The sequence below is a fragment of the Mastigoproctus giganteus genome, chromosome 10, assembly GCF_048544385.1.
Source record: "Mastigoproctus giganteus isolate SK-2022 chromosome 10, ASM4854438v1, whole genome shotgun sequence".
In the NCBI taxonomy this organism is placed as follows: Eukaryota; Metazoa; Arthropoda; class Arachnida; order Uropygi; family Thelyphonidae; genus Mastigoproctus; species Mastigoproctus giganteus.
Genome location: NC_143584.1, coordinates 185,755,243 through 185,780,265, shown reverse-complemented (window position 1 = coordinate 185,780,265; position 25,023 = coordinate 185,755,243). Strand labels below are relative to the sequence as shown.

The 25,023-nt window shown below is 41.4% G+C and overlaps 1 protein-coding gene across 2 annotated transcripts; it reads left to right on the top strand.

Moving 5' to 3' along the window:
• The first annotated feature begins 208 nt into the window (after positions 1-208).
• On the top strand, positions 209-14,294 carry LOC150079634 (polyprenal reductase-like). 2 transcript variants are annotated; one of them, XM_090382830.1, is made up of 5 exons: positions 209-382; positions 8,149-8,297; positions 8,446-8,634; positions 10,560-10,694; positions 13,816-14,294. In XM_090382830.1, exons 1-5 carry the CDS (start codon positions 366-368, stop codon positions 14,076-14,078), a joined length of 753 nt encoding a protein of 250 aa, XP_090238956.1. In that variant the 5' UTR covers positions 209-365; the 3' UTR covers positions 14,079-14,294. The 2 variants fall into 2 exon arrangements, with proteins under 2 accessions (XP_090238956.1, XP_090238957.1); XM_090382831.1 differs by lacking the exon at positions 8,446-8,634.
• Positions 14,295-25,023: the final 10,729 nt, after the last annotated feature.

Here is a 25,023-nt window from a genome sequence, read left to right as displayed (position 1 = left end):
AATCATAAATTACTTTGCTGAAATAGGCTGGACAAACGAGGAAAAGTGTCTTAATTTCGTACCAAATCCTTGTCTTTTTTGATGACGTGTGTCTTTCGTGACAACACGAGACGCGGTTAATCTTTCGCAACTATTCTTATTGTATTTCGCTTTTGACATCGGTCTTTTCAGCGTCATCATTTGGAGTCAAAGCGGCACCGAAGATGGAGTTCAGTCTTTTGTGTACGATTTGGTTGTTTCAAATATTTCTCGTTTCACTTGCTGGAATTCATCTGTTGGTGTTTCCTTTCGTTTTACCACAGTTCCTGGTGAATAGTTACAAATATAGCAAACAGAGGGAGCCAGGTGCGAAATTCTGGCAAGCGATGGATGTTCCAAAAAGGTATGTTTCTGATTCTTTTAGGCCTTACTGAACTTAGATATTTTCCACACTTGTGTATTCTTCAAACACGTTAGGGGCATAATGCCCGATTACACTGTCTGAAAACCTAATCGAAAATATATAAAGCCTTTAGTAGTTTTAAAAAATCAAGGAGTGGTGTACATAGATCCAGATTATAATAATCTATTAATACCAACAAGAAGTTTATAGGGGAATCCTCCAGTCAGGAATTTTAATTTGGAGACAGATTGGGCCTGGGTCTATGTTATATATTTTGGGGCTTTAGTCTGCAGTAAGGAAAAAAGAGATTCATTTAATATACTCAAATCTAGTTTCTGCTGGAATCTAGCAAGTTTTATTTGGTCTATACGGTAATCAAAATGATGTTTCTTTTTAACTGGGATATGCAAAAGTGGTATGGAACCTTTGCAGAATTTGTTTTAGGTACCAACGGTGCTACCCAGACAAAATTAACAAAATGTTTTTCGTGAATATTTTATTGTAAACAGTTGCGCCGAAGGCGAATGTCTCATATAATAGGCATCCTGGCATGCAAATTTTGAGTATCCAATAGAAATCGATCTACCACCTTACAGAGCCGGTTGGCGGTTGGCCCAGATTTACTTTTCTTGCACGACAAAGGCACTGCATATAGAGCTCAAATGGTTGAGCTCTATCTTGAAACTGAAGATATCCAGCGACTGACGTGGCCAGCACGATCACGAGACATAAATCCAATCGAACACGTGTGGGAGGCTTTTCGGTGCCATATTACCCGCATACAGCCAACTCTTCGATCACTTGGTGAGCTAAGGTCTGTGTTGGTAGAAGAATGGGATTTGTTTTCACAGAATCTTGTAAATACCCTTATGTGAACCCGCGTATAATAAACTCTAACTACTCGTGGGAAGTAATATGAGTAAGGTCATTCATACATTGGCTTACCGTTAATATCCGGAATTGTTAATTGACAAATAATCTTTATTTCCAGAAAAAAATGTGTGCTGAAGCCTTTAGCCTTGATGACAACCCTACTCTGATTTGAACACTCTCCACCACCTTTTTGTAATTGTCCATCTTTTTGTAAATATCATTCGACCTTCAAAGCGGCCACCATTTCAGATCTGTTTTTTGGGCGGTGTCTCTTCACACCCACTCAACGATCCAAGCCTTTCCAAAGGTTCTCTATAAAGTAGCAGTAAGGGCTCTCTGGATTGACCATCTTTCTATTTGAAGCTCGTGTCCTTGCATCAGTTCTTAACAAGTTATGGTCTAAAGAGCCAAATGCCATGGACCAGTCAATGTGACATCAGTCCAGTTTTCCACATCGAGTTCAGTAATAACTACCACTAGGGAACTTCGAGGTTAGTAACCATTTAGGAACTTCGTGGTTAGTAACCACCAGGTCTTTGGAACTGTTTCAACACAGGCATTACAGATTCTTTCTGGCGCTTTTCCCTTGACCTATTTATTATTTTTAGGGGGCTTAAATATCAACAATCAGTTGGACCTAACAAAGGTCGTGCTGGCTGGAAACGAGATGGTCAGTGTTTGTCAGACCCAGTGGGATATTACTTCTTTGGGCCTCTCTACTAGAGAATTTATAATTGAGGTTTCTTTTCTTGTGTATAAAAAATTGTCTACAATGAGCCTCCAAACTTCATTTATTATATCTTGCCACGGATTTATGAACGAGAAACTATAAATTTAGTTTATGACATAGATTTATGTTCATGCGGGTCTAAGGAAAATTGGAAACACATTCTTCACGAATGTCATCTGCAGGATGACGTAAGGGTTCTATAAATAAGGGTGGATATTAGACGCCTGGTGAAGAATCTACTTTCATCCAAAATTACAATTCGTTTCAAACATTGCAGAACTTTGCGAAGGAGGTGTTTGCTAAAAGTTTAACACTAAATACAAATCACATTTAATATAAGCACTTCTACTAAATATTTGAAGATTATCAGAATAATCGAAGTTATAGAGATCTAGTTATAATAGCATTAGCATTAGCATTAGCATTAGTAGAGGCATTTGATGCAAGAAAGCAAGCTTATGCAGCATCAGCCAAAAAAAAAAAAAAAAAAAAAAAGCCCACTTCCACTTCACCCCTCTGTTCGTTCAAAATACCTGTCCAGCTGAGCCTTAAACTTATTTAGGCTATCAACCTCCACCACAAGGGATGGCAGTCTGTTCCACCAACCAACCACCCGCTGGCTAAAGGCAAATTTCCGCACGTCTATCCTACATCTGTCTTTCCTCAATTTGAATTTATGCCCTCTCAGGTGATTTTTCTGAGCTAGAGGAAGAATCCCATCAGCATTGAGCATGCTTAAACCATTCAAGGCTTTATACACCTCTATCAGATCACCTCGCTGGTGCCTAGTCTCCAGACACTGTAATTTGCAAAACTTAAGCCTTTATTCGTAAGAGCACCCCTTTGTTCCATTCACTAATCTTGTTGCCCTTCTCTGTACTCGTTCCAGCAGCTCTACATCCTTCTTGAAATGAGGCCTCCAGACCTGTATACAGTACTCTAGGTGTGGCCTGACCATCGCCTTATACAATGGAATAATCACCTCCTTATCCCTGCTGGAAAAATTCCTGTATATCATTGACAATACTCCATGAGCTACTCTTGCAGCCCGTCTGCACTGCTCAGAGAACTTCATATCTGCCTGCACAACCACCCCCAAGTCCCTTTCATTCTCTACCACTGTCAGTGTTGTACCACAGAGTTGATACGTTGCTCTGGGGTTGCTGTTTCCCATGTGTAGTACTTTACATTTGTCAATGTTAAACTTCATTTGCCACCTCTCAGCCCATCTGCTCAACCTTTCCAGATCCTGTTGCAGCAGCATAGTGTCAGTAGTGTCCTTGACAACCCTGCCAACCTTTGTATCGTCTGCAAACTTGGACATTAAGCCCGATATACCATCATCAATATCATTTATAAATACAGAAAACAATAATGGACCCAACACTGAGCCCTGAGGGAGTCCACTAATAACATCAGTCCACGATGAGCAGTGTCCATTGATTACCACTCTCTGTCTTCTCCCCCTCAACCACCCCTTTATCCATAGCAGCAATTTGCCTCCAATGTCACACTGCTCCAATTTGTGTAGCAGTCTTCCATGTGCAACAGTATCAAAAGCCTTTCTAAGATCCAAGTATATAATATCAAAGTTATTCCCTGCATCCAGTTCCTTTGTGACTGTATCATAGTATCCAATCAAATTGGTCAGCAAGACATCCCCTTAACAAAACCATGCTGTGTCCGAGCTATAACTGAAGTCTTGTCTAAATGATCCTGCAGTGCTTCTTTAACTAGTGCCTCCATTAAATTTCCTGGAACAGAGGTTAAACTCACAGGTCTATAATTACTTGTGTCAGCCTTTGATCCTCCTTTGTGAATTGGGGTCACATTTGCACATTTCCAGTCTATGGGTACCTCCCCTGAGTCCAGGGAAGCGCTCATAATTATGGCTAAGGGTTTGCTTACTTCCTTTGCTGCCTCCTTTAATATAACTGGATAGATCCCACCCACCCCAGGTGCCTTTCTTGTGTTTATCTTCAACAGTTTCTCCTCCACTTTACTCCCAGTTATTTCAAGATTCTGTAGCTTACTGCTAGAGTTGAATACACCTCTGGCATTCCCCTCGCTGAATAACTCCTCATGTGTGAATGTCGATGCAAAATATTCATTTAGTTTGTTAGCTACCTGAGCAGGATCATCAACACTTCACCCATCAATATCAAGTGGACCAATCTGATTCATCCCCTTCCTTCTAGAGTTTACATAAGTAAAGAACTCTTTGCTGTTTTTCTTTGCATCCCTTGCCAAGGATTTCTCGTAATCTGCCTTCGCCTGCCTAACCTCCTTGGTAACTTGGTTGCATATCAACTTGTATCTATCATAGGCTTCTGTGTCATGTGTTAATTTGTAAGTATCCCATGCATTTTTCTTCTCTGCCATATGCCTCATTAGTTCATCTGACATCCATTTTGGCCTAAACCTTGAACAATATTTCTTAGTTGGTATGTAAAGCCTAGTAGCTTCCAAGATAAGTTCTTTGAATGCTTCCCATTTTGAATTTGCTGTTGGTAACATCATCAGTTGGTCCCACTGTATAGAATTTAAATACTGTCTCAGTCCATCATAGTCGCCTTTACGGAAGCAATAACCCTTCCCTTTACCCCTAATGGTAGTTACCTCTTTGATTAAACCCCTTTAGCACACTGTGATCACTGCCACCTAGTGGTTCATTTATCTGCAGATTCTTAATGCATGAAGAATCACTGCTGATAATCAAATCAAGAGTATTACTCCCTCTAGTTGCCTCCCGAACATGCTGATGTAGAAAACAATCATCCAATAAATCCACAAAAGCCCTGCTAGTGTGTGAGTAACCAGCCCCCCAAATCCAGTCAATATCTGGGAAATTAAAATCTCCCATTATAAGACACTCTGATTTACTGGCCCACTCTATTTCCCTGTACAGTTCCTTATTATACTCATCAGAGTCATTAGGCCTATAGCATACTCCTACTCTCAATTTTGATCTCCCAATATTTATGTCACACCAAATTGACTCCACACTGCACTGTCCAGCGATGTTGACTGGCTTCACTTCCTTGGTTTTTATGTGTTTCTTAACTAATAGCATAACACCTCCCCCCTTCCTATCCTGTCTATCCTTTCTGTAGAAGTTGTACTCCCCAAATTCCAGTTCTGCATCCCTTATATCTGTGTGACACCACGTCTCTGATATCCCAACAATATCTGCCTTCGATGTTTTGAGCAATACCTCAAATTCATCAAATTTATTTACTAAACTCCTAGCATTGGTGTACACGTAAGTATACCTGCACCTGATTCTATTCTTAGCTACCCTAACACAACCCATGTGTTTACTTGTGCCGCAATGGCTCCCAGCAGTCTCTGAAATACCATGCACCATGCATGGTATTTCAGCAGTCTCTGAAATACCATGCATTTTCAGGCTTCTGCTCATTCTAATAGAAGCAGTGCAAGCATCTCTTTCACCTCTGCCAGTGGCTACTGTCAATCTATTGGTCTTTGTCTCCCCCCAAGCTAGCAGTTTTCCGACCCACCTAACACTGCCTCGATAGCATCAGCAAATATTCTTGCACCCTTTCTATTTAAGTGTATCCCATCCCTGTAGAAGCAATCTCTCCTGTTAACAAGTACAGTCCAGGCTGAAAAAAATTCTACCCCTTGAGCCTTGCACAATCTTTCCAGGGCCGAATTGATCGACAAGGCTCTCATCATATACTCCCTCCTATCGTGTCTGGGCAGAATTGCAGGCACTTTCAAATTCAACCCTAATTCTCGGCTTTTGTTCAACAGTGACCTGTACTTGTTAAGTAATTCTGCCGGTCTCCTACTCTTAATATTATTAGTGCCAACGTGTACAACTATATCACCTTTTGTGCCCTTAAAAGATGATATTCGCTCTACAACGTCATCAACCTTTGCCCCTGGCAGACATACCCTGGTCCTGTTCCACCTATCTTTTTTACAAAGCATGTTCCCCGTTTCCCTGACAATAGAGTCACCAACAACTACTAGTTCCTTCGGGACCAGCGCATTTTGCCTTGGGGGTTGTCTCTGTGTCACGCGATGCCCAAGTGCAAGCTCTGGCGTTGATGTGGGCAGCTGAGAGCTTGATGGGCCCCTCAATTTAGTTTCTTCGAGGGCATCCACCCTGTCCTTCAAGCTCTCATATAGGCCCATAAGAACGCCGAGTTGTTGCCTGATATCGATACACTCCTTGCATCGCGCACACACAAAGACATCCCCCTTGGCAGTATCATGTCCCGTACCCGATTGCTCTGCAAACATCAAGCAAACAGTGCATTTTATAAGGCTGTGAGTCAGAGGACAACTGCCCCCCTCAGTTCTGCTCTGAGCCACAGCACTTCCATTAGCTTGAGCCTTTTGCTTTGCTGCTCTGGTCTGAGTCATGATTCTATTAATTTATTAATTATGTTATTAATTATACTACGTTTGTAATCTAAGTCGTTATATGTATTTATTTAAACATACAATTTAACTGCTAACTGCTAAAATAATAGAAGAAATTGGTAAAACTGGCAGAAGTAGGAACCAAAGAAACAGGAGAAACAGGCGCACTTAGGATTTGTACTTAGTATGAGTATTAACTACAAATCCCAACTGCGCCTTTTTCTCCTGTTTCTTTGGTCGTCACTCCTTATTCCAGTTTTACCAATCTCTTCTATTATTACAACTGGATCTCGATAACTGAATATAAACTTTGGATTTGAATTGAATACCTGAAGACCAACCTTGTGCTAAATTGAACTCATGAGGAGATTCTGTAGATTACAATTTATGAACTGTTTGAACATTATTATTAAAATTTGCATATATCTTGTACAAATAGGTATGTCTATTCCAGTGGTCTTTTTCCGCTGACCTAGGCCATCAGGGATCTGCCTACATCTACAGGTATTGTACTTTCTCCTGTGGGTGTTGGTTCTTGTCTTTGAGGAGACCGGCTGTGTCCTACAGAAGAATGACATCCTTCTTCCTACTAGAAAAGTCCTCATAAATCTCAGACAGGACACCAGTGCCATCCTAACCATCTGTTTAGAATCGCAATCTACCAATTAAATTGTTAATGTGCTTGTCCAAAGACAGTGGGTGATATGTCGTAATCCTAAATATTAGTGATGTGATACCACTTGAAGGATTTCACAAGAACATTTAACTGTTTATATTTGAAAATTGAAGCGTGGGGGAGTAATCTGATAAAAGGAGAAACATGGGCAGCCCGACAATTTTCTTTTATTAATAATAACCTTGTTTTTTGTACCCTGATTACCAAATTATTATTGTGTGTCCACCTGTGTAAGTCAGTTATCATCCGTGCAAGATTTCTATCTTCTATGTATTATATCATTTATATTATTGAGAGAGAGATACCATAACTAGTACGCATTAACCTAATTAAATGTTTTTGAAGCACAAACGATGAGTCTGGCTTATGTGGAATCGGTTTGTGGGCAATGTTGATTGGATCACCATCCAAAAATTTGAACCGATTGATCCTTATATCAGTTATATGTACTTAATTTTTCATTGGGCAATTTCCTGATTGGTTCGGATGAAATTCTCTGTCTCCAGCCATGGTGATTTCTACTTCTCTTTCTCCTCCCATAGACATCACGTTAAGTAAGCCAGGCTGTCTCAGTATTCTCATTTTCTTCACTCAGGAAGCCTTAACTCCAAATTTACTGAGAAGTTAATGAACATTTCAAATCTAGGCCTTTATGCTGCTATCTGAATCAGCCATTCAGATCTCCAAAGATTCCTATGTTAAGTAATGATTCAAATGGCTTCGTCAACGTCAAACAATTCAAATGGCTTAATCTTTTTGACAACCATTTTTGGAGACTTTTTTCTCACAAAAAGTCCAATACCAATTGATGTCCAGTCAGCCATTTCTGGTCTAAGAAATTTCACTGCTCCTGGTCTTTCAACTCACCCTGCTCCTTTCTTCAAGAAAGATAGCTCCTCATTCTCAAACACAAACACTTCAATTACTATCTCAGACTTGCAATCTTCTCGGTTCTATTAAGTGTTCTTCCTCCACTTTTAAGAGTGACAAAGTTATAATTAATACTCATGTGAATATGAATCTATCCATCTTACTCTTCTTAATTTTACCTACTTCATGATTAATTCCAAATTATAAACCTTTTCCTTTCAGGTTTTACCGACATTTTTATCTATTTGCTTCTTTCTTTCATTCTTATCTGACGTTCAGCTTGTTCGAAGTGTATTTTTGGCATCGGCCTGTTCCTGCTTTAGTGGATGGAATCCTTAATGTCTTCACTATTCGCCAACGATCAGCGTCAGGTGAGATACTGAACCAAAATATTAAATGACAATCCTATAATCTTTTACTGATGCTAAAAGTTTCTGAGAGAAGAAAAGTTGAAAATTAAAACTTAAGATCGTTTGTCAAACAGACTGATAACATTATTCGTTCTATCATTTATTCCAGTTACAGCAGAATCAGCAACGTTGGTAATGGTTCTTATGTTTCTCCACGTGTTCAAAAGACTTTATGAGACGTGCTGTGTCGCTGTATTTTCCGATGTTCGTATGTCCCTCCTCTATTACTTTGGTGGTTTCTTGTACTACTTTTCAATGAGCCTTTCTATTATAGCGGAGGCACCAGGTTTTGTTCAAGGTAAGAATTTGTAATCTTAATTGTTTTTATCTTATGAAATAGAGATAGTAAAACACAGTTTTTGGAAAACAATCAGAGAAAATATGAATAGATGAACCTATATAATGGCGAGTTAGGTTGACGAGGTATTGATCGAATTTGCAGTGGTCCAGAAAGCTCTTTCTTCATCTTAGGGACCCACATACATACGCAGTTCTTACAAAACCACATCAGTGACAACATTGTATACCGCAAGAAGAACCGTGGCTTCGAGGTTTCACTTACACAAACTCATCCATACCGATGACAAAACCATCATGACTTTTCCATTATAGTTGCATCCTTCTTTTCTTCTAACTCATGCATTGATGATATTGGTAAACTACCTTCTACCATTCCAAATACACTCCATTCAATGGCTCTTGTGGTCTTCCATAAAAAGGATGTCAAAGAATTTTGAACAGCGTTGCTCAACCACCAACTCCTAAACTATCTAGAGACCTTCCATCTGACCCGCGATCGCCAGTATGGATTCCACCAGTGTCCATCCACTGGTGATGTACTTACTTATGTTAGCCAGCTACGAAAAAATTCAATGGGAAAGGGTGGTGAAATTCCAGCGGTTGCACTTGACATTTCAAAGGCTTTCGATCGTGTTTGGCATAAAGTTCTTCTAAATAAGCATCCATCTTATGGTTTGCCAACTGTTTTTTTGTAATTGAGTATCCAGCTAGCTTTCTCTCTGACTGCTCACTGCGGGTGATGGTAGATGACTGTGTTTTCAATTTCTCCACTATTGCTGATGTTCTCCAAAGTTCAATTCTTTCTTCCAGTCTTTTCGTCTTGTATATTCCCATGACCTTCTTCCGTTGATCGGAAATCCTATCCATAGTCTTGCTGATGATGGCACATTTCATTACACCTTCCATTTTGAGAAATCTTGCCCTGCTCAATCAGCTTCAACTTCTTGAAACTCTGCTAACAATTCCTTAAATGCCGATATTCAGGTAATTCTCCAGTGGGGCAAAGACAACTTAGTTGATTTCAACCGTTCTAAAACTCAGTCTTGTCTTATATCTCGCCAAAAGGATTCTTCTACTCCTATGCTTACTTTTGGTGACACTCCGATTTCTAGGCAAAATGATATATCTCTTTTGGAGATTACCCTGACTTCTAATCCCTCTTGGCATAAGCACATCCCAACCACTCAGGATGCGTGCTGTCCAGTACTAGAATCATTATAAAACTCAGTATACTTAATTAGCATTTTAATTAGCTAATTTTCATTTATTAAGATAAATAAATTAAATTAAACGTTATATTAATTGAAATTATAAATCTAAATTTGAAATTAATTTAATGCATTAAATTATAGTTATGAATTCTGATTCGTACACTAACTGGTCAAAAAGTTAGAAACCTTTATTCAACATCTAGTGGGGCTACCTTTCGCCGGAATTATATTCCATACACGTGATGACATGGGTTCCACAAGTTGTGTAAGACATTCTAACTCCAGATTTGACCTGTCTTCCATCAGGATATTTGTGAGCTGCTGTTTCATAGTCGTGACTTGATGTTGGTAGCCCCACTTCAGTCGAATCATTCGACTGAAGTGGGGCTACTTTCAAAATCACCTTTTTGAAAACGGGAACAACCACTCGTTTTTCCCTGGATCGATTCAAAAGTCCCACGAAAGTGTACAGTATTTATTTGATACTAAGGAGCTTGTGATCATGTCATGTGACAACTAATATTTGCATACCGTACGTATAATTATCTGTTAACCCCAATTGCAAAAGCTTTCTAGGATTTTGGCCAGTGAGTGTATACTGGATTCGGTCTGTGATTAACTTAGATCCGTGACTAGCGTTACACTTGCAATAAACGTTTTACTAATTGATCTATGAAAATGTTTGGTTAAAATCTATCTTTCGTGTTCTTAGGTGGTCCTCATACAGTTCAATTTAGAAACGGTGTTTCTTGGAAGCAAGTATTTGGTGTGCTCATCTTTCTGTGGGCTTTTAGACTTCAGTTTCAAAGTCACCGGACCTTGGCCGGCTTACGTAAAGACCCTAAAAGTAAGTACCATTTGCAGGAGTTACATTATTTGCATAATTCTGTTGTATACAGTGGAATATGGCGTGAGAAAATGGTATGTATTGCACTGGCGTGCAAAACTTAAGGACCAACACCATTTCTAAAGGTTACAACCACAACATCGAACGAAACAGCCTGTGGTCATTTGCATAACTGTAGTCGTTCAGTAGAAAGCTGGTGCACATGCAAGAATTTGAATCGTGATGAGAGGGCTCACATAAACAAATAAAACCAGCAGTTCACCAGTTATATGCAAATTACTGAATGGTGAGCACGATTGTTACAAACGTTCGATTGGTTTCACACAGTGCTGCAGACAACGAAATGGCCAGTAGACAACATCTGGATGACTTTACACGGAGTTGAATAATTGAAAAGGTCGAAGTGCGAGGAGTGTGGCTGCAGAGTTCTGTATCGCCCATAGCATCGTCTTACGTGCGTGGTCGACAGGTACAGCTGTTCGAATGACCAGGGGTGGTCGTCCACGTAAAACAGCGCCCAATGATGACCGCTATATACTCCTACATGCCAAGAAGAGCCGACACCAGACAGCGGGATCCATTGCAAACCAGCTGAACAGGACGCAGGATATCGAGGTTTACTGTGGCCAGCCAACTCCACAAAGGTAGACTGTTTGCCCGAGGCTACTACGCTGTGTCCCGTCCCTTTAACACCTGCCCATCGGAGACACCGTTTACAGTGGTGCATCGAACACAAGGACTGGGCAGCAGCGCAATGGGTTAGGTACTCTACTGATGAGAGTACATTCAGTCTCAGCAACGATTCTCGACATCAGCTAATCTGGCGAGAGGTTGGCACATGGTATCACCCCGCAAACATCACTGAAAGGGATCGATATGGCGGTCGAGGTGTGCCCGTCTGGGGAGGCGTTCTCTTGGATGGACGTACACATCTCTCCAGATACTGGAAGGCGGTACTGTAACCGGTGCACGCTACTGTACTGAGGTAATCCTTCCCCATGTGCGTCTGTCCCGAGGTGCCATTGGCCCCGAGTTCGTGTTTATGGACGATAACGCAACATCTCATCGCACTGCAGCTGTTGATATGCTTTTGGAAAGTGAGGATATTGTTCGTATAGATTAGCCTGCCCGTTTCCACCGATCTAAATTCCATCGAACACATATGGGACGCTCTGGGGAGACGCCAATCGGCGCGTTCTAAGTATGGAGAGGCGGTGTAAAGCCTGCATCGACATTACAGGTGGCCATATCTCCTACTGAGGATCACTTCTTCCCTTTCTTCCATCTTTGGCTGTTGTTGTTGTTGTTATTTGGTTTTTAGAAGCGTTAACAACTAAGGCCATATTGCTCCAGGGATATGCGGTGGTCATTCCCTGACCTTTCCGCAACTCCGTATTTGGTGGTCACGTGCTCGAATCCTGGTGTAATCAAGAAGCGTGTGCTACGCACTGTTGCTCCTGCCCACCTGGCTACAGAGGCGCCCCTCCATCTTTGGCAGTGATGCATCTGTATCGTGGCATCCAGTGGTATGTTGCCATTTTTGAATAAAGTCCCTCTGTACCGTTTTGTTTCCGTTGTTGTGTCGGTGTTGTTTGCTTCATCATTTCTGTACCTCACGAGGTTCCTTTGGTATGCTTTTCCCATAGCCAGGCCACTCCTATGAGAAGCTACAGGTGAAAACCTGCCTGATTGTTCTTTAGGTTTTGCACACCAGTGTATTATGGGCCGCACTACTTAATACACAGATATACACAGAACTTAATCTGAATTATGCGTCACTCCCCTTCATTCTCATTCAAACAAAATTCTTCAATAATTCTTGTATAATTCTTCTAAGGTTTTATCATCAGAGATAAGAAATAAGAAAGTTTAAAATTTTAGACTACCTCGTTTCTTTTGTCCTGATGATGCAGGTGCAGGCCTTTTCCGACGTGTTGCCACAACTGAGGTAATGCATTATTGTCCAGGACTTAAAGATGGACCTCAGCTCCATGGTTTTGTGCAAATCAATCAATGGTGTTTTCGGACAGCTGCCACTCCCAGGAACGATCGTTACACTGAAAGACCATGTATCGTCACTCCAAAGCACAGCTTTCCATAGGTGTATGGTCCAAAAAAAGCGAGCCTTAAACCAAGCTAGTTGGCGCCTGGCACACTCAGGCTGAATAGGCTTTGTTCACGTCTGCCTGACCGTGGTCGGACAGACGTCAACAAACCTATATCGTGTAGCGTCCTCTGTAGTATAATGGCGCTGATATGCATTCCACTTTGCAGCACCTGTAGATCCTCAATGAGGATCTACAGGTGCTGCGACAACGTAAACCATTGTTCTGAGAGGATGATTCTTTTCAGGGCTCTTATTTCATGTTCCACTAGCACCAGAGGTTTACTGGGTTGTTTCTTCACGATTTCAGCACCAGTTAGTTTCCATTTGAAGATCATATCATCAATTGTCTACCTAGGTTTCTTCAGTGCCGTTGAAATGTTATTTGCAGACCAACTGCTTACGTGGCACCCTATTATCATTACACGCTGGAAGTATGTTAACCCCATAGATGGAAGTATTTTTCATTCACAATCGTACTACTGTTCCCAAGAAGGTTTACGAGCATATTTATAGTTGACTCACAAGTGGTGCTTTGATAGGATGTGATCAATGGAGGGGAGAATGTCCAAATATTAACGGCACTGTAGTGCATTGGGTGAATAGTTTTATCTTTTAAGGAAAAAGAAAATGCTTTACTACCACAGCATCTAGCATTATTTGTTTAATTACTTAATTCGTACCTAAAGCCATTTGTTATAATCATAGTAATCCTTCCGATTGTGGTCAATAAATTGAATATTGTGATAAATGGTGCTGCCATCTATCGGCGAAATAACTAATCAAAACAATAAGCTACTTTGAATAAGTAAATTTTTATTTTTATTGCTTTTAAAACACTTATTCCATGAATATGATTAACTTTCCGTTCATTCCTCACTCTTTGTTAATAGTGTCCTATAATGAAACTCAAAAGATGTACGTTTATATGTCGTATTACTTTACTTTGGCACATACTGTACACATTACCAATTATTTAAAGTAGACTGTATGTAATTATTTTATTTTCTTTCTTAGGCAAATCTGTGGTAACCTTGAAGCATACAATACCGTATGGAGGCTGGTTTGAACTTGTCTCGTGTCCGCACTACACTGGAGAAATTGGAATGTACCTGGGAACTAACCTCATTTTCGAAGGATGCAGCTTCACCTGGAATTTGGTGTGCGTACTTATGATATTAAATCAAGTAATAATGGGACTCGTTGCCCATGAGTGGTACAAGAAGAATTTCCAAGATTATCCAAAAGAACGCCGTGCTGTGATACCGTTCATCGTGTAGAGGGTTGTATTTCATCTTTGAGTTGTGGAGATCAAAGGAAGAATGACAGTATCTTGAAAATGAAACTTACAAACCAGAAGATTTACGAATATCAAGGACTATTCCGTGGGTATCGCAAGAATGGTTAGAAGATATCAAATGTGGTTGGTAGAAACTGGGATTTTGAAATTTGAGTTTTTTAAACAAATATTGTAATTCCCCAAAATGTAGTTTTCTTTGGAGACTATTGTCAGGGAAATGGGGAACCATGGACACAATTTTCATGATATTGTAAACAATTATTATCTTTTAAAGGCACAAAAGGTGATATTGTTCAACGTGATGATATTAATGATAGATAATTTGAGAGTTTTCTTGACATGTACGAGGTGAATTTGAAAGTGTCTGAAATTTGGCCCAGATGACATAATAGGATCGAGTACATAATGAGAGAATTGTGAATCAATTCCGCTGGAAGCAAATTGCGCAATATTCATGGGGTTGAATTTTTCACAGCACGTTCTGTGCTTGTCAATAGGAGAGCCTCTTTCTACTATGGTTTTGTAAATGTCTTCCAATACAATTCAATACGAGAACTGTTCAATACTGATCATGATTTTTTCCACAATATACATTTATTAATCATCCAAATTTTGATAGTCCTTTCAAACAGTCTCTATTTGATGAAATCACTCACTCCAACGTTTCCGTAATGCAGCATCTAATCCGCCCACCTGCGTGCAGTTCAGTAACCATCCGTTGCAGCTCATCTTCCGATAAACCTCCACGAGAACTTGCTGTTGCTTAGGTGTGGGTAGTCTTGGAACCGAGCCTGTAACATGAATTAAATGCCAGAAAGAGAAATAATTCAGACTGGCGAAATACCGGTACGTGTCTTAGCTACAATGTCATTTTCATAAGGCACTCGATATTATCAATCTCAAAAACGATTATTATCTGATCACTTTTTTGGCTTAATCAAATTCTCAATTAATTTGCGTCTTATTATTGTGCAGTTATATTTAGTTTCACCCATCCTTGAATAAAAGCTTTATATCCTGGAAATTTTATGGTCTTTATCCACGGAGTGAATAAAGACCATAAAAGTTCATGCCAACAGAACATACTCCATTCAAAGATACCACCAACAGCTGCTTGAGCGAGGTACATGAGAAATCAGGATGCAGAGTTTCATTAGGTTCGCGCCACAACTTCACCCTGCCATTTGTTTTAAAAAGAAAAGTAAATCGAGGCTCATTAGACCACATGATCTTTTTCCACTGTTCCGCATTCTTCTCGAGCCTGCTGCACGGTCAGCACCCACGCCGTGCAGGCCCTGGGGGGGGGCTCGCTCCCTGGACCTGGATGTAGTGCGGTCTGGCGTCCTAACCAACCTGACTAGAGGAAAAGCTACCACCTTCCGAGATTTCACCTCAAACACAGCAAACAACCACAAAATGGAACCACACCCGACGTTTGACCGAATACTTACATGACCTCTGGCAGCAACGCTGGAATGACAGCACAAAGGGCGCCATTACCAAAAAATTCATTCCAGACTTCAGAAAAACTAATCCAGAAATGCCGGTCTGGCTTTCCCCAGGCCTACTGTCCTCATACCTACCATACCTACTCACTGGGTATGGGGCCATCAGAGGAAAGTTAATAACAATGGGATTAACAGACAACCCCCTATGCTTCTGCGGGCTCCCAGCTGGGAGCACCTAATGTATACTTGCCCAATCTACGAAGACCTAAGATGTGCATTAATTACCAAAATACACTTTAATCCAAAGGACCAAGAGCATTACTTCTTGGAATCCAGCGAGACCTATAATGCCATTACCAACTTCGCACAGAAACTCTGTTACAGACGAAGAATCCTCCCACCGCCATAATCTTGGCTTATATTACCACTGTACATCAGAACTGAGGACAGAGCACAATCCCAACAGCGAATACTAACACAAAGGACTCTCCATATACGAGAACCCTAACGTGGGACCCCTGATCCCATTAATGTCACATCGGAACAGACAAACGTCTACTGGTGTCTGATGTCAAGTATGCAGGGATGGGCTCCCTCTGGTCCCTCCTGCAAAGACTAAAGAATAAACCGTTTTAAAAATTACAATATGAAACCAAAGGTGGGAATTTGTCCCAAAGGAAGGCACAGACAGGACGTCTCTGCTACTGAAGGAACAAATGGGCCACTCCCCCAACAAAAACTCCAGCAATGGACCCAAGTACAGAATCCTGTTTTTTTCACGGAATACTAGACTATCTCCGAACATAACCTCACTACTATTGACTCTCGGACGGGACTCCCCAGTCTCCGCCCCAAAACCTGGACATCGATTACTATGGTGGCCTTGATATTGAGACGCCTATTAGCGACTCTCAATCCGCTTTCCCTTGAGCGAATCTTTCTTTCCAACTCCCCCGGGCAGGAGGAGAGGTTCCCCTCTTCTCGCCTTCCCAAATTTTCACTCTGGTGGAGCATGGGCATGCCCTACTTAAGAAAAAAATGGGTCACCTTCACTATCGACCCCCTTCTTCCTACCTCATCCTCCCAGTCTTCAGTCTCCCCTCCCAATACTTTTTCTTACACAGCGTTCGTCCCACATATCCAAACTTAAATTACAACAAAATTTTGCCGGAACTTTTAAGCTCCTAGACCTCGTCCGTTCGGCGTATAACCCCACGCAGCGCTCTTTAACAAAATCTTACCTAAATCAACCGCGATCACGTGAACCTTTTTTTTAGGTCCTTGCCACTGAAATCCCAGGAAAGTAGGTGGCAGTACCTGCCAGAGTATCTCTTACTGGTAACACCTGGCTAGCCGCCACGTGGCGGGGTATGGGCAAGGCCGGTTCCCAATAGGGGCCCGGCGTCCAATAAGCCAGAGGAACAATGGGCACAACATCTTACACAACCCGACCCACACACTTTTAAATCTCTGGCTTGACAGTGTTCTGTTTCCGATACAGTTGCGAGGGTGGAAGTTACGTGCGGACGTATGTTTTAGTGCTCCTGAAAAATTTCTTAAAAAGTGTTTTAATTATTAGTTTAAAAGCTGCAAAATGGATCAAAAAGATACTGGATGGACAGAGGAATAACAGGTCAGTGTAGTGATAGCATTTTTGTTTGCTGCCAGCAAAAATAAGAGTTGTTATTGCGATAATTAATTATCGCACGGCGGAAAAATTATCGATCCCATAGACTGGCATGGGAAATCATATACAATGTCTTACATAGGATTTTGCTGGTAACAATTATTTATTATGGCCATATATTATTACTGCTGTGTGTTTTGGAACATTGGGGAAAATTCTAGTGACACTGTGAACACCTCTAATGCACAATCTGTGTAATAGGACGCTGGATAACGGAAATCTCCATTTGGCCACGCGGCCGACTCAAAACAACAACAAGACAAGCAGACATATTGCCTTCTTCCTCCAATGTCCAAACAAAGGAATTGGCGGGAAGAGAGCGATTGACATCGGCGGTGGACATCCGGGCATCTGGGGCCACAATAGTTAAAGTAGGGAACAGAGCTCCATATGTCATTGCCATAGCACGTACGGGATAGCGTACAGGTACACAACAGTAAAGACAAGCAAGAACATCACCTTCCCAAAACTTAAACATGCATATCTCTGCAAGTACTGGGCCAATTCGGATGGTACTTGGCACAGGGCCCCAATAGCCTGACCCTTACCAGGCACACGTACGACAGACAAAAAAGGACAAGAACATCATCGTCTTTAGTCACAAAACCCTTATCCAATCAACCACTGGACGGAACGAGTTGATAATTGGAGGGAGGACTCCTCAAACATACCATACCGATCCAAACAGACCACATTGCCAAAAAACCATGAACATCACCATCTTTAAGGAAAACATGCACTACAGGACAAGTATAGGGGGCACCTAAATTTAGGACAACAGAGACAGATAGAAACCTGGAACTGCTGTTCCACTTAAGCCTATAAGTGATAGAGGCAGCAAGCAGACAACACCCATCCCCGGACAAGAACATCACAGTATTTTTTAAGAAAACTTTGGCTGCCCGTAACTCGGCTCCCAGAGGCACTACAGGGCTGAAATTCAGGCCGCACGAAGGGGGTAAGAAAATTTACCTCCCCCGAGTTACAACGCCCCCTAGCGGGAAATAAATTTCAAAAGGTGATAACTCGGCCCCAAACAAGCGGATCAAGACAAAATTTGGTATCTGGGTACTTCTGGACACTGCCTACACACCCAGAAAATTTCAAAGCCCTGGGACGAATAGAATCCGAAATATAGCAAAAAAAAAAAAACTGGATTCTCATAGCTAAAATATTGACCCAAACATAAAATGGATAATTCAAACAGTAGTGACACATCATGTTCCACAACTGAGATGCCAGGAAACCTGACCCTAGCACCAGGGCAGAAAGGGGAAAATGACCCCCTAGCAGAAACTGCGACAGAACTAAGGAACACATTAACTAATACCCTTACAAATGGAAAGGAAGCCGATATCATAATCAATAACACGGATGGACTAGACCACCCCACTAGTGAATCAAACCTAGAGAACATAAAAGAACTGAGAGAGAAATTCCTGCAAATCTTTAAAAAAGGGAAAATAATCACAGCTAACATGGTTGCGGAGCTAGCAAAAATCTGGAGTTCTGCCGAAGACCTAGTGATGAAGACATCCCTGGAGATAGAGAGACTACAGGTAATCAAAGAAAACAAACATGTGCCCACATCCACACCAGTGGCAACATATGCCAATGCAGTGACGACCAAAGCGGACAGAAAAACAGACAAGGACCTAATCCCACCAGGATCACAGATTAAACATGTACTCCTGGTGAAACCGAATGACCAGAGTAACATTAAAACTAGTGAAGAAGTCAGTAACACATTAACAAGTAACTTCAAGGCAGACTTCAAGCACATCAAAATTAAATCAATAAGGAAATTAAGGGACAGAGGAGTGGTCATCGAGACAGCCACACTCAATGACCTGAACAAACTGAAACGATGTGATAAGTTCCAAGAATACAACTTCAAAATTGACTCCCCGCGCAAATTGAACCCGACGTTAATAGTATACGACATAAATCAGGATCTCCCGGACACTGAATTCTTGGAGGACCTACATAGGAAAAACTTTGAGGGCACCAAGATAACTAAAGAGGAATTTACCAAAGAGGTCAAAGTTCGGTTCAAAATGAACGCAAGACAAAAAACCAATAAACACCTGGTACTGGAGGTCTCACCACGAGTGCGTAAGCACTTACTTCTCAACAATGACAGGCGCATATACATAGGGTGGTCGGTGCATTACCTGAAAGATTTTGTTGTGGCGACCAGGTGCTTCAAATGCCTGGCATATGGACACACAGCAAAATACTGCAGGCAGAGTGACCACACATGTGGCCATTGTGGCGAAGTCGGGCACCAACAGACCGCCTGCCCTAAGCCAGATGGGCCAACAACATGCCCAAATTGTAAACAAAGGAAGCGTGACAGCAATCACAATTACAGAGATCACACATGCCCGGAGTTTGTAAGGGCCCAAGAGTTCACTAAACAAAAGACCAATTATGTATAATACACCCAATAACAACACAAGTTGTGAAAATATAACCTTCTGTCAACTGAATTGCCAACGCTCGGCCTCAGTGATCTCAGAGCTAGCAAAACTAGCAATAGACAAACAGTTTGATATCCTTGGCCTACAGGAGCCCTATAATTACAGGGACAAGGTCAAAGGACTGCCACACAACGCAAGGATAGTCCAATCAGAACCCTCAACTGACGGAGTTGGGAGAGGGGCGGTAACAAGGGTGTGGGCTGCACTTGCGGTGATGAACCCGACCATAACAGTAACCAAAATAAACAGCCTATGCACAAAGTATGCAGCAACAGCCTGCTTGGAGGGCCCGTGTGGGCAGATATATGCCACCACAATTTACATGAGATGCCCACAGGCAGAAACCAGGATATTGCCCCATACTTAAATTTCATGGAGGCTCTCCTAAATACTCTTCCTGGGAAAAGAATAATAATAATGGCGGATGCCAATGCATCATCGCCATTGTGGAACAGCCCCAACCGAGATACAAAAGGAGAACTACTGGAGGAATTAATTATCTCACAAAACTTGACAGTACATAATATTCCAGGACACCCGCCAACCTTCTCCTCGGCCTCAGGAGAATCATATATAGATGTGACCCTCACCAGTAGCTCCCTTGCAAATGCGATAAAAAATTGGGCAGTACACCTATCCTGGTCAACAAGTGACCATGCAGTGATCACTTTCACCTATACAACAATGCAGAACCCTCATGGTAACAGAATCCCCCAGGAGTCTCCCAGATACAAAACAAAAAATGTAAACTGGGACAAGTTTGACAAGCAGGTCTCAGATAAATTCACCAGTAGTCTCATAGATACATTGAAACAACTGCCCGCAGAACAACTAGAGGAAAAAGTAAGGTTACTCCTAACAGAAATATGTGACGTCACATTAAAGAAAACAAAGAGAAGAGGAAACCAGGTGCCTTGGTGGACTAATGATTTGACATCCTTAAGGAGATCAGTTAAAATATCTAGGAAAGATTTAAAGAAAGCCAGGAGAACACACAGACCACAAGACCAAATTGACAGACTTCAAGATATATACAAAGAGACAAGACGCAGGTACTGCAACGAAATACACAGGGAAAAACAACTAGCCTGGAAAAGACTGGTCGAAGACACAATGGGAAAAGACCCATGGGGCCTGGTCTATAGGCTGGTATTTGAGAAAATACGCCCGGGAGAAGTATTCTCCTCAATCATAAGCTCCCCAAACAATGAAACACTGACATGGGAACAGACAATAAATGAAATCCTGGATGGGTTAATAAAGCAGGACATAACAAACCCTGAGAGCCCCACACAGACAACCATCCGAATTCAGCACCTGACTTACAAAGCAACAGATAGAGAGGATGACTTCACACATGAGGAAATAAATGCAGCAATACTCTCCTTCACAGATGGAAAATGCCCAGGATTAGATCTGATAGAGGTAGCAATAATGAAGAGACTGTGGAAAACAAATAGCACAGTACTGGAAATCCTCTTCAACACATGTCTACATGAGGGCACCTTTCCTGCCCCCTGGAAAACAGCAAACCTTAAAGTCCTCATTAAACACCCTGATAAGCCCCCCAACTTAGCTTCCTCCTACCGCCCCATTGCCCTACTTCCTGTCATAGGCAAAGTCCTAGAAAAACTAATAGTAGGCAGATTCCTACAATACTATACCAAAAAAAATCTTTCCTCACACTGCCAATTCGGCTTCACCCCTGGCAAGTCAGCTGTGGGAGCTATCAAACAAGTTCTTAATACTATCACTTCATCGGAATTTAAATATGTCCTAGGTCTCTTTGTAGACTTTAAAGGTGCCTTTGACACCTTATGGTGGCAAAGTGTGCTGGCAAGGTTTCGAGAGACAGAGGTCTCAATTCCGATCTATCGTCTAATTACAGACTACTTCTCAAACAGGCACCTTGTGGTCTCAAGTGGAGCATGCTCCGTAACAAGACCGGTGACCCGCGGCTGCCCACAGGGATCTGTTCTTGGCCCAGTGTGCTGGAACATGGTCCTTGATGAGTGGCTCGCAAAAGATTTCCCCCAAATAACTAAAATAGGGTATGCAGACGACCTGGTTCTGCTCCTACAGGGTAACTCACGGCTTGAGCTGGAAACCAGAGCAAGAGAGGCCTTAAATGATCTAATCTCCTGGTGTGCAACAAACAAACTAGAATTGTCTGCAGAAAAAACAAAACAAGTCCTTTTTAAGGGAAAACTCAACAGAAACAGGCCCCCATTAATAAAAATCAATGAACAGAGTATAGGTAGGGAATCCACTTACAAGTATTTAGGAGTCATACTAGATGAGAAACTAAACTTTGTAGAGCACGCAAAATATCTAAGAAATAAAACCCAACAATTAACAGGAAAATTATTGAGAATTGCCCGGAAAAAGTGGAATATAAAATCATCTACACTGGCAATGTATTACAAATGTCTATTCCTACCCATTATATGCTACGGAGCAGGTGCTTGGGCACCCAGCATTAAACACTGCCTAGTAAAAAAATACTTAATGCAGGCACAGAGAATTTTCCTGCTGGCCTCCTCCAGAGCATGTAGAACCATCTCTACATCAGCACTCCAGATAATATGTGGTAAAGTACCAATAACATATGAAATTATACAGGTATATCTAAAATACTATAGAAGACAAGGAACCCCACATTCCCTAGGAGAATATACAACAGATCCAAATGAGACAGATAAGGAAGAAAAAAGAAGATTAAGAGAAATGTTCATTACAGACTGGCAAAGAGAATGGAGAGAAGACACCAAAGGGAGAACAACATACCAGTTCATCCCCCTGGCACAGGAAATAAATAAAAACAATAAACCCTGGTTGAGCCCAGATTTATATACTACCTTCCTCCTGTCGGGTCATGGAAGCATAAATGCAAGACTGCATGCTCTGGGGCTGGCTGATTCCCCCAACTGCAGATGCGGGTCACTGGAAACCGTACAACATATAATGCTCGAATGCATAAACTACACAGACCTGAGACAACCATTCCAGCTTGTAACAGAAGTGTATCACACTGAGGATTTCCCCAAAGTGCTGGAATCACCAGATAACTTTCAAGCATTAGTAAACTTTGCAACAAGTGCATTCAAAAGAAGAAGAACCCTCCTCGGTATGCCGGAGTAAAGCAAGAGGCAACACACAAGCCCATACCTAAAATTGGGAGAGAGGACACAGCATGGATGGAGACTAACCTACGGAAAGGGACTGATATATATTCTCAGTACCCATGCTAAAAATACCACAATAAAAAGGAATACATGCTGACTGCAGCACTGTCATTTCAGATAGTCATAACAATGGACATAAACTGTACATGTACCATAATAAACAGTACCAGGAACAAAAGACCAGTCAACCCCAACATGGCAAAAGTCTAAGACACAACAAGTGAGTAAGGGAAATGGAGAGTATACCCTATGCCACAGAAATATGACAATAACAAGAAGTATTGATTGCAACATGGAAATCAACAAAAATAAATTCAAGGGCATGGTACTGAACTACATCCTCAGTGCCCATGTTTCAGACAACACTGTGCACTTACCACACAAGTAGTTTAGCACCATTAAGAAAATACATGTTGACTACAATAGTACCTTCCTAGGGAACCTCAACAACGGTCATAAACCTTATATGTACCACAAATTATCAGTACCAGGCTCACTCAGACCAGTTAACCCTGTCAGTGCCTGGGCCTAGGGCACATCTGGTAGGTATAGGTAGCAGTGAATAATTGTCCTAGATCATGGTAGTAGTGAATAAGTGTCCTAGATCACAGTATGAACCACAAACTATTAGTGCCAAGCTCACTAAGACCAGTTAACCCTGCCAGTGCCTGGGCCCAAGGCTCATCTGGTAGGTATAGGAAGTAGTGAATATTTGTCCCAGATCACAGTAGCACTGCAAGAACAAGAAGGAATGATTGAGGCATAGAAGACAACAAGAAGGGAGGAAAGGGAAGGAAAGAGAGTAGAAGGAAAAGGGGAACAAGAGAGACAGAATAAAATCAAGGGGCAGGTCACTGAATCACATTCCCAGTGCCCATGCCTCAGACATCTCACCCTGCAAGCAGTTAAGTGCCAATGAGAACAAAGCAGGTTGACTGCAACACTGACATCACAAATTACACCAAGGGCCAAAAACTTTGTACCTCACATCAACAGTACCAGGCACAATAAGGCCAGTTAACCCTAACATTGCCAAAGCCAAAGGCACATCAAGTGAGCAGAGGTAATGGGGTGAAATTCCCAGGTCACAATAGGATGACATGGACAGCAAGCAAAGATTGAGACATGAACAACAACAAAGAAGAAGGGAAGGGGAAGAGAAGGAGAAAAGAGGAAGAAGGGAAGAGAAGGAAGAAGGGGAAAGGAGGGAAAGGGAAAGAAGAAGAACAAGAGGAAAAGGGAAAGAAAAGACTAATACCAAGGGGCATAACACTGAACAACATACCCAGTGCCCATGCTTAAGACTGCATAGGAAAAGGTACACACAAGGACATATCCAGGAGGAAAGAAAAGAGAGGGAAGAAGGGAAGAAAGAAGAAGAAGGAAAGTGGAAGAGAGGGGAAAAAGAAAGACAAGAAGAAATGAACACTACCATGCCAGATTGCGTACCAATATGAACTGATCACATCATTCCCACTCTTGGTCAGGATTGAGCCCTGCAAGAGATGGAATAGTACATCCCTCCCACTCTTGGCCAGGACTGAGCCCTGTGAGAGATGGGGTGTATAGGGATATCGAAAAGTAAATGATAGTCCTTATATTATTATAGTTTAATTTTATTTTATTTTATTTATTTTATTTTAATATATTTTACTTTATTTTATTTATTTTATTTTAATATATTTTACTTTATTTTATTTATTTTAATTATCTTATTTTATTTTACTTTACTTTATTTTAATTGTTTTATTTATTTTATTTTACTTTATTTTATTTTAATTGTTTTATTTATTTTATTTTATTTTATTTTATTTCATATCTAAGGGGAAATAAAACCAAAAAGTGTGCCCTGGTAATTCTGAGGGGACCTTCCCTGATGCATTACCCGGCCACACAGGATTAACTTGATGGGACATCAGACGTCCAAAAACTTAACCACAGGACTGGATCAGTCCGTGTCCTCTTAAGATAAAGTAGATCCTGGCTGCCTCCATGTGGCTAGGGATGGGAGTGAGGGGCTGTGACACAAACCTGCCACAGCCCCCTACTGCTAAATGCCAGGTGCCGGCTAACATACAACGCAAACACAACACTAATGCACACCTAATTACATATTTCATCT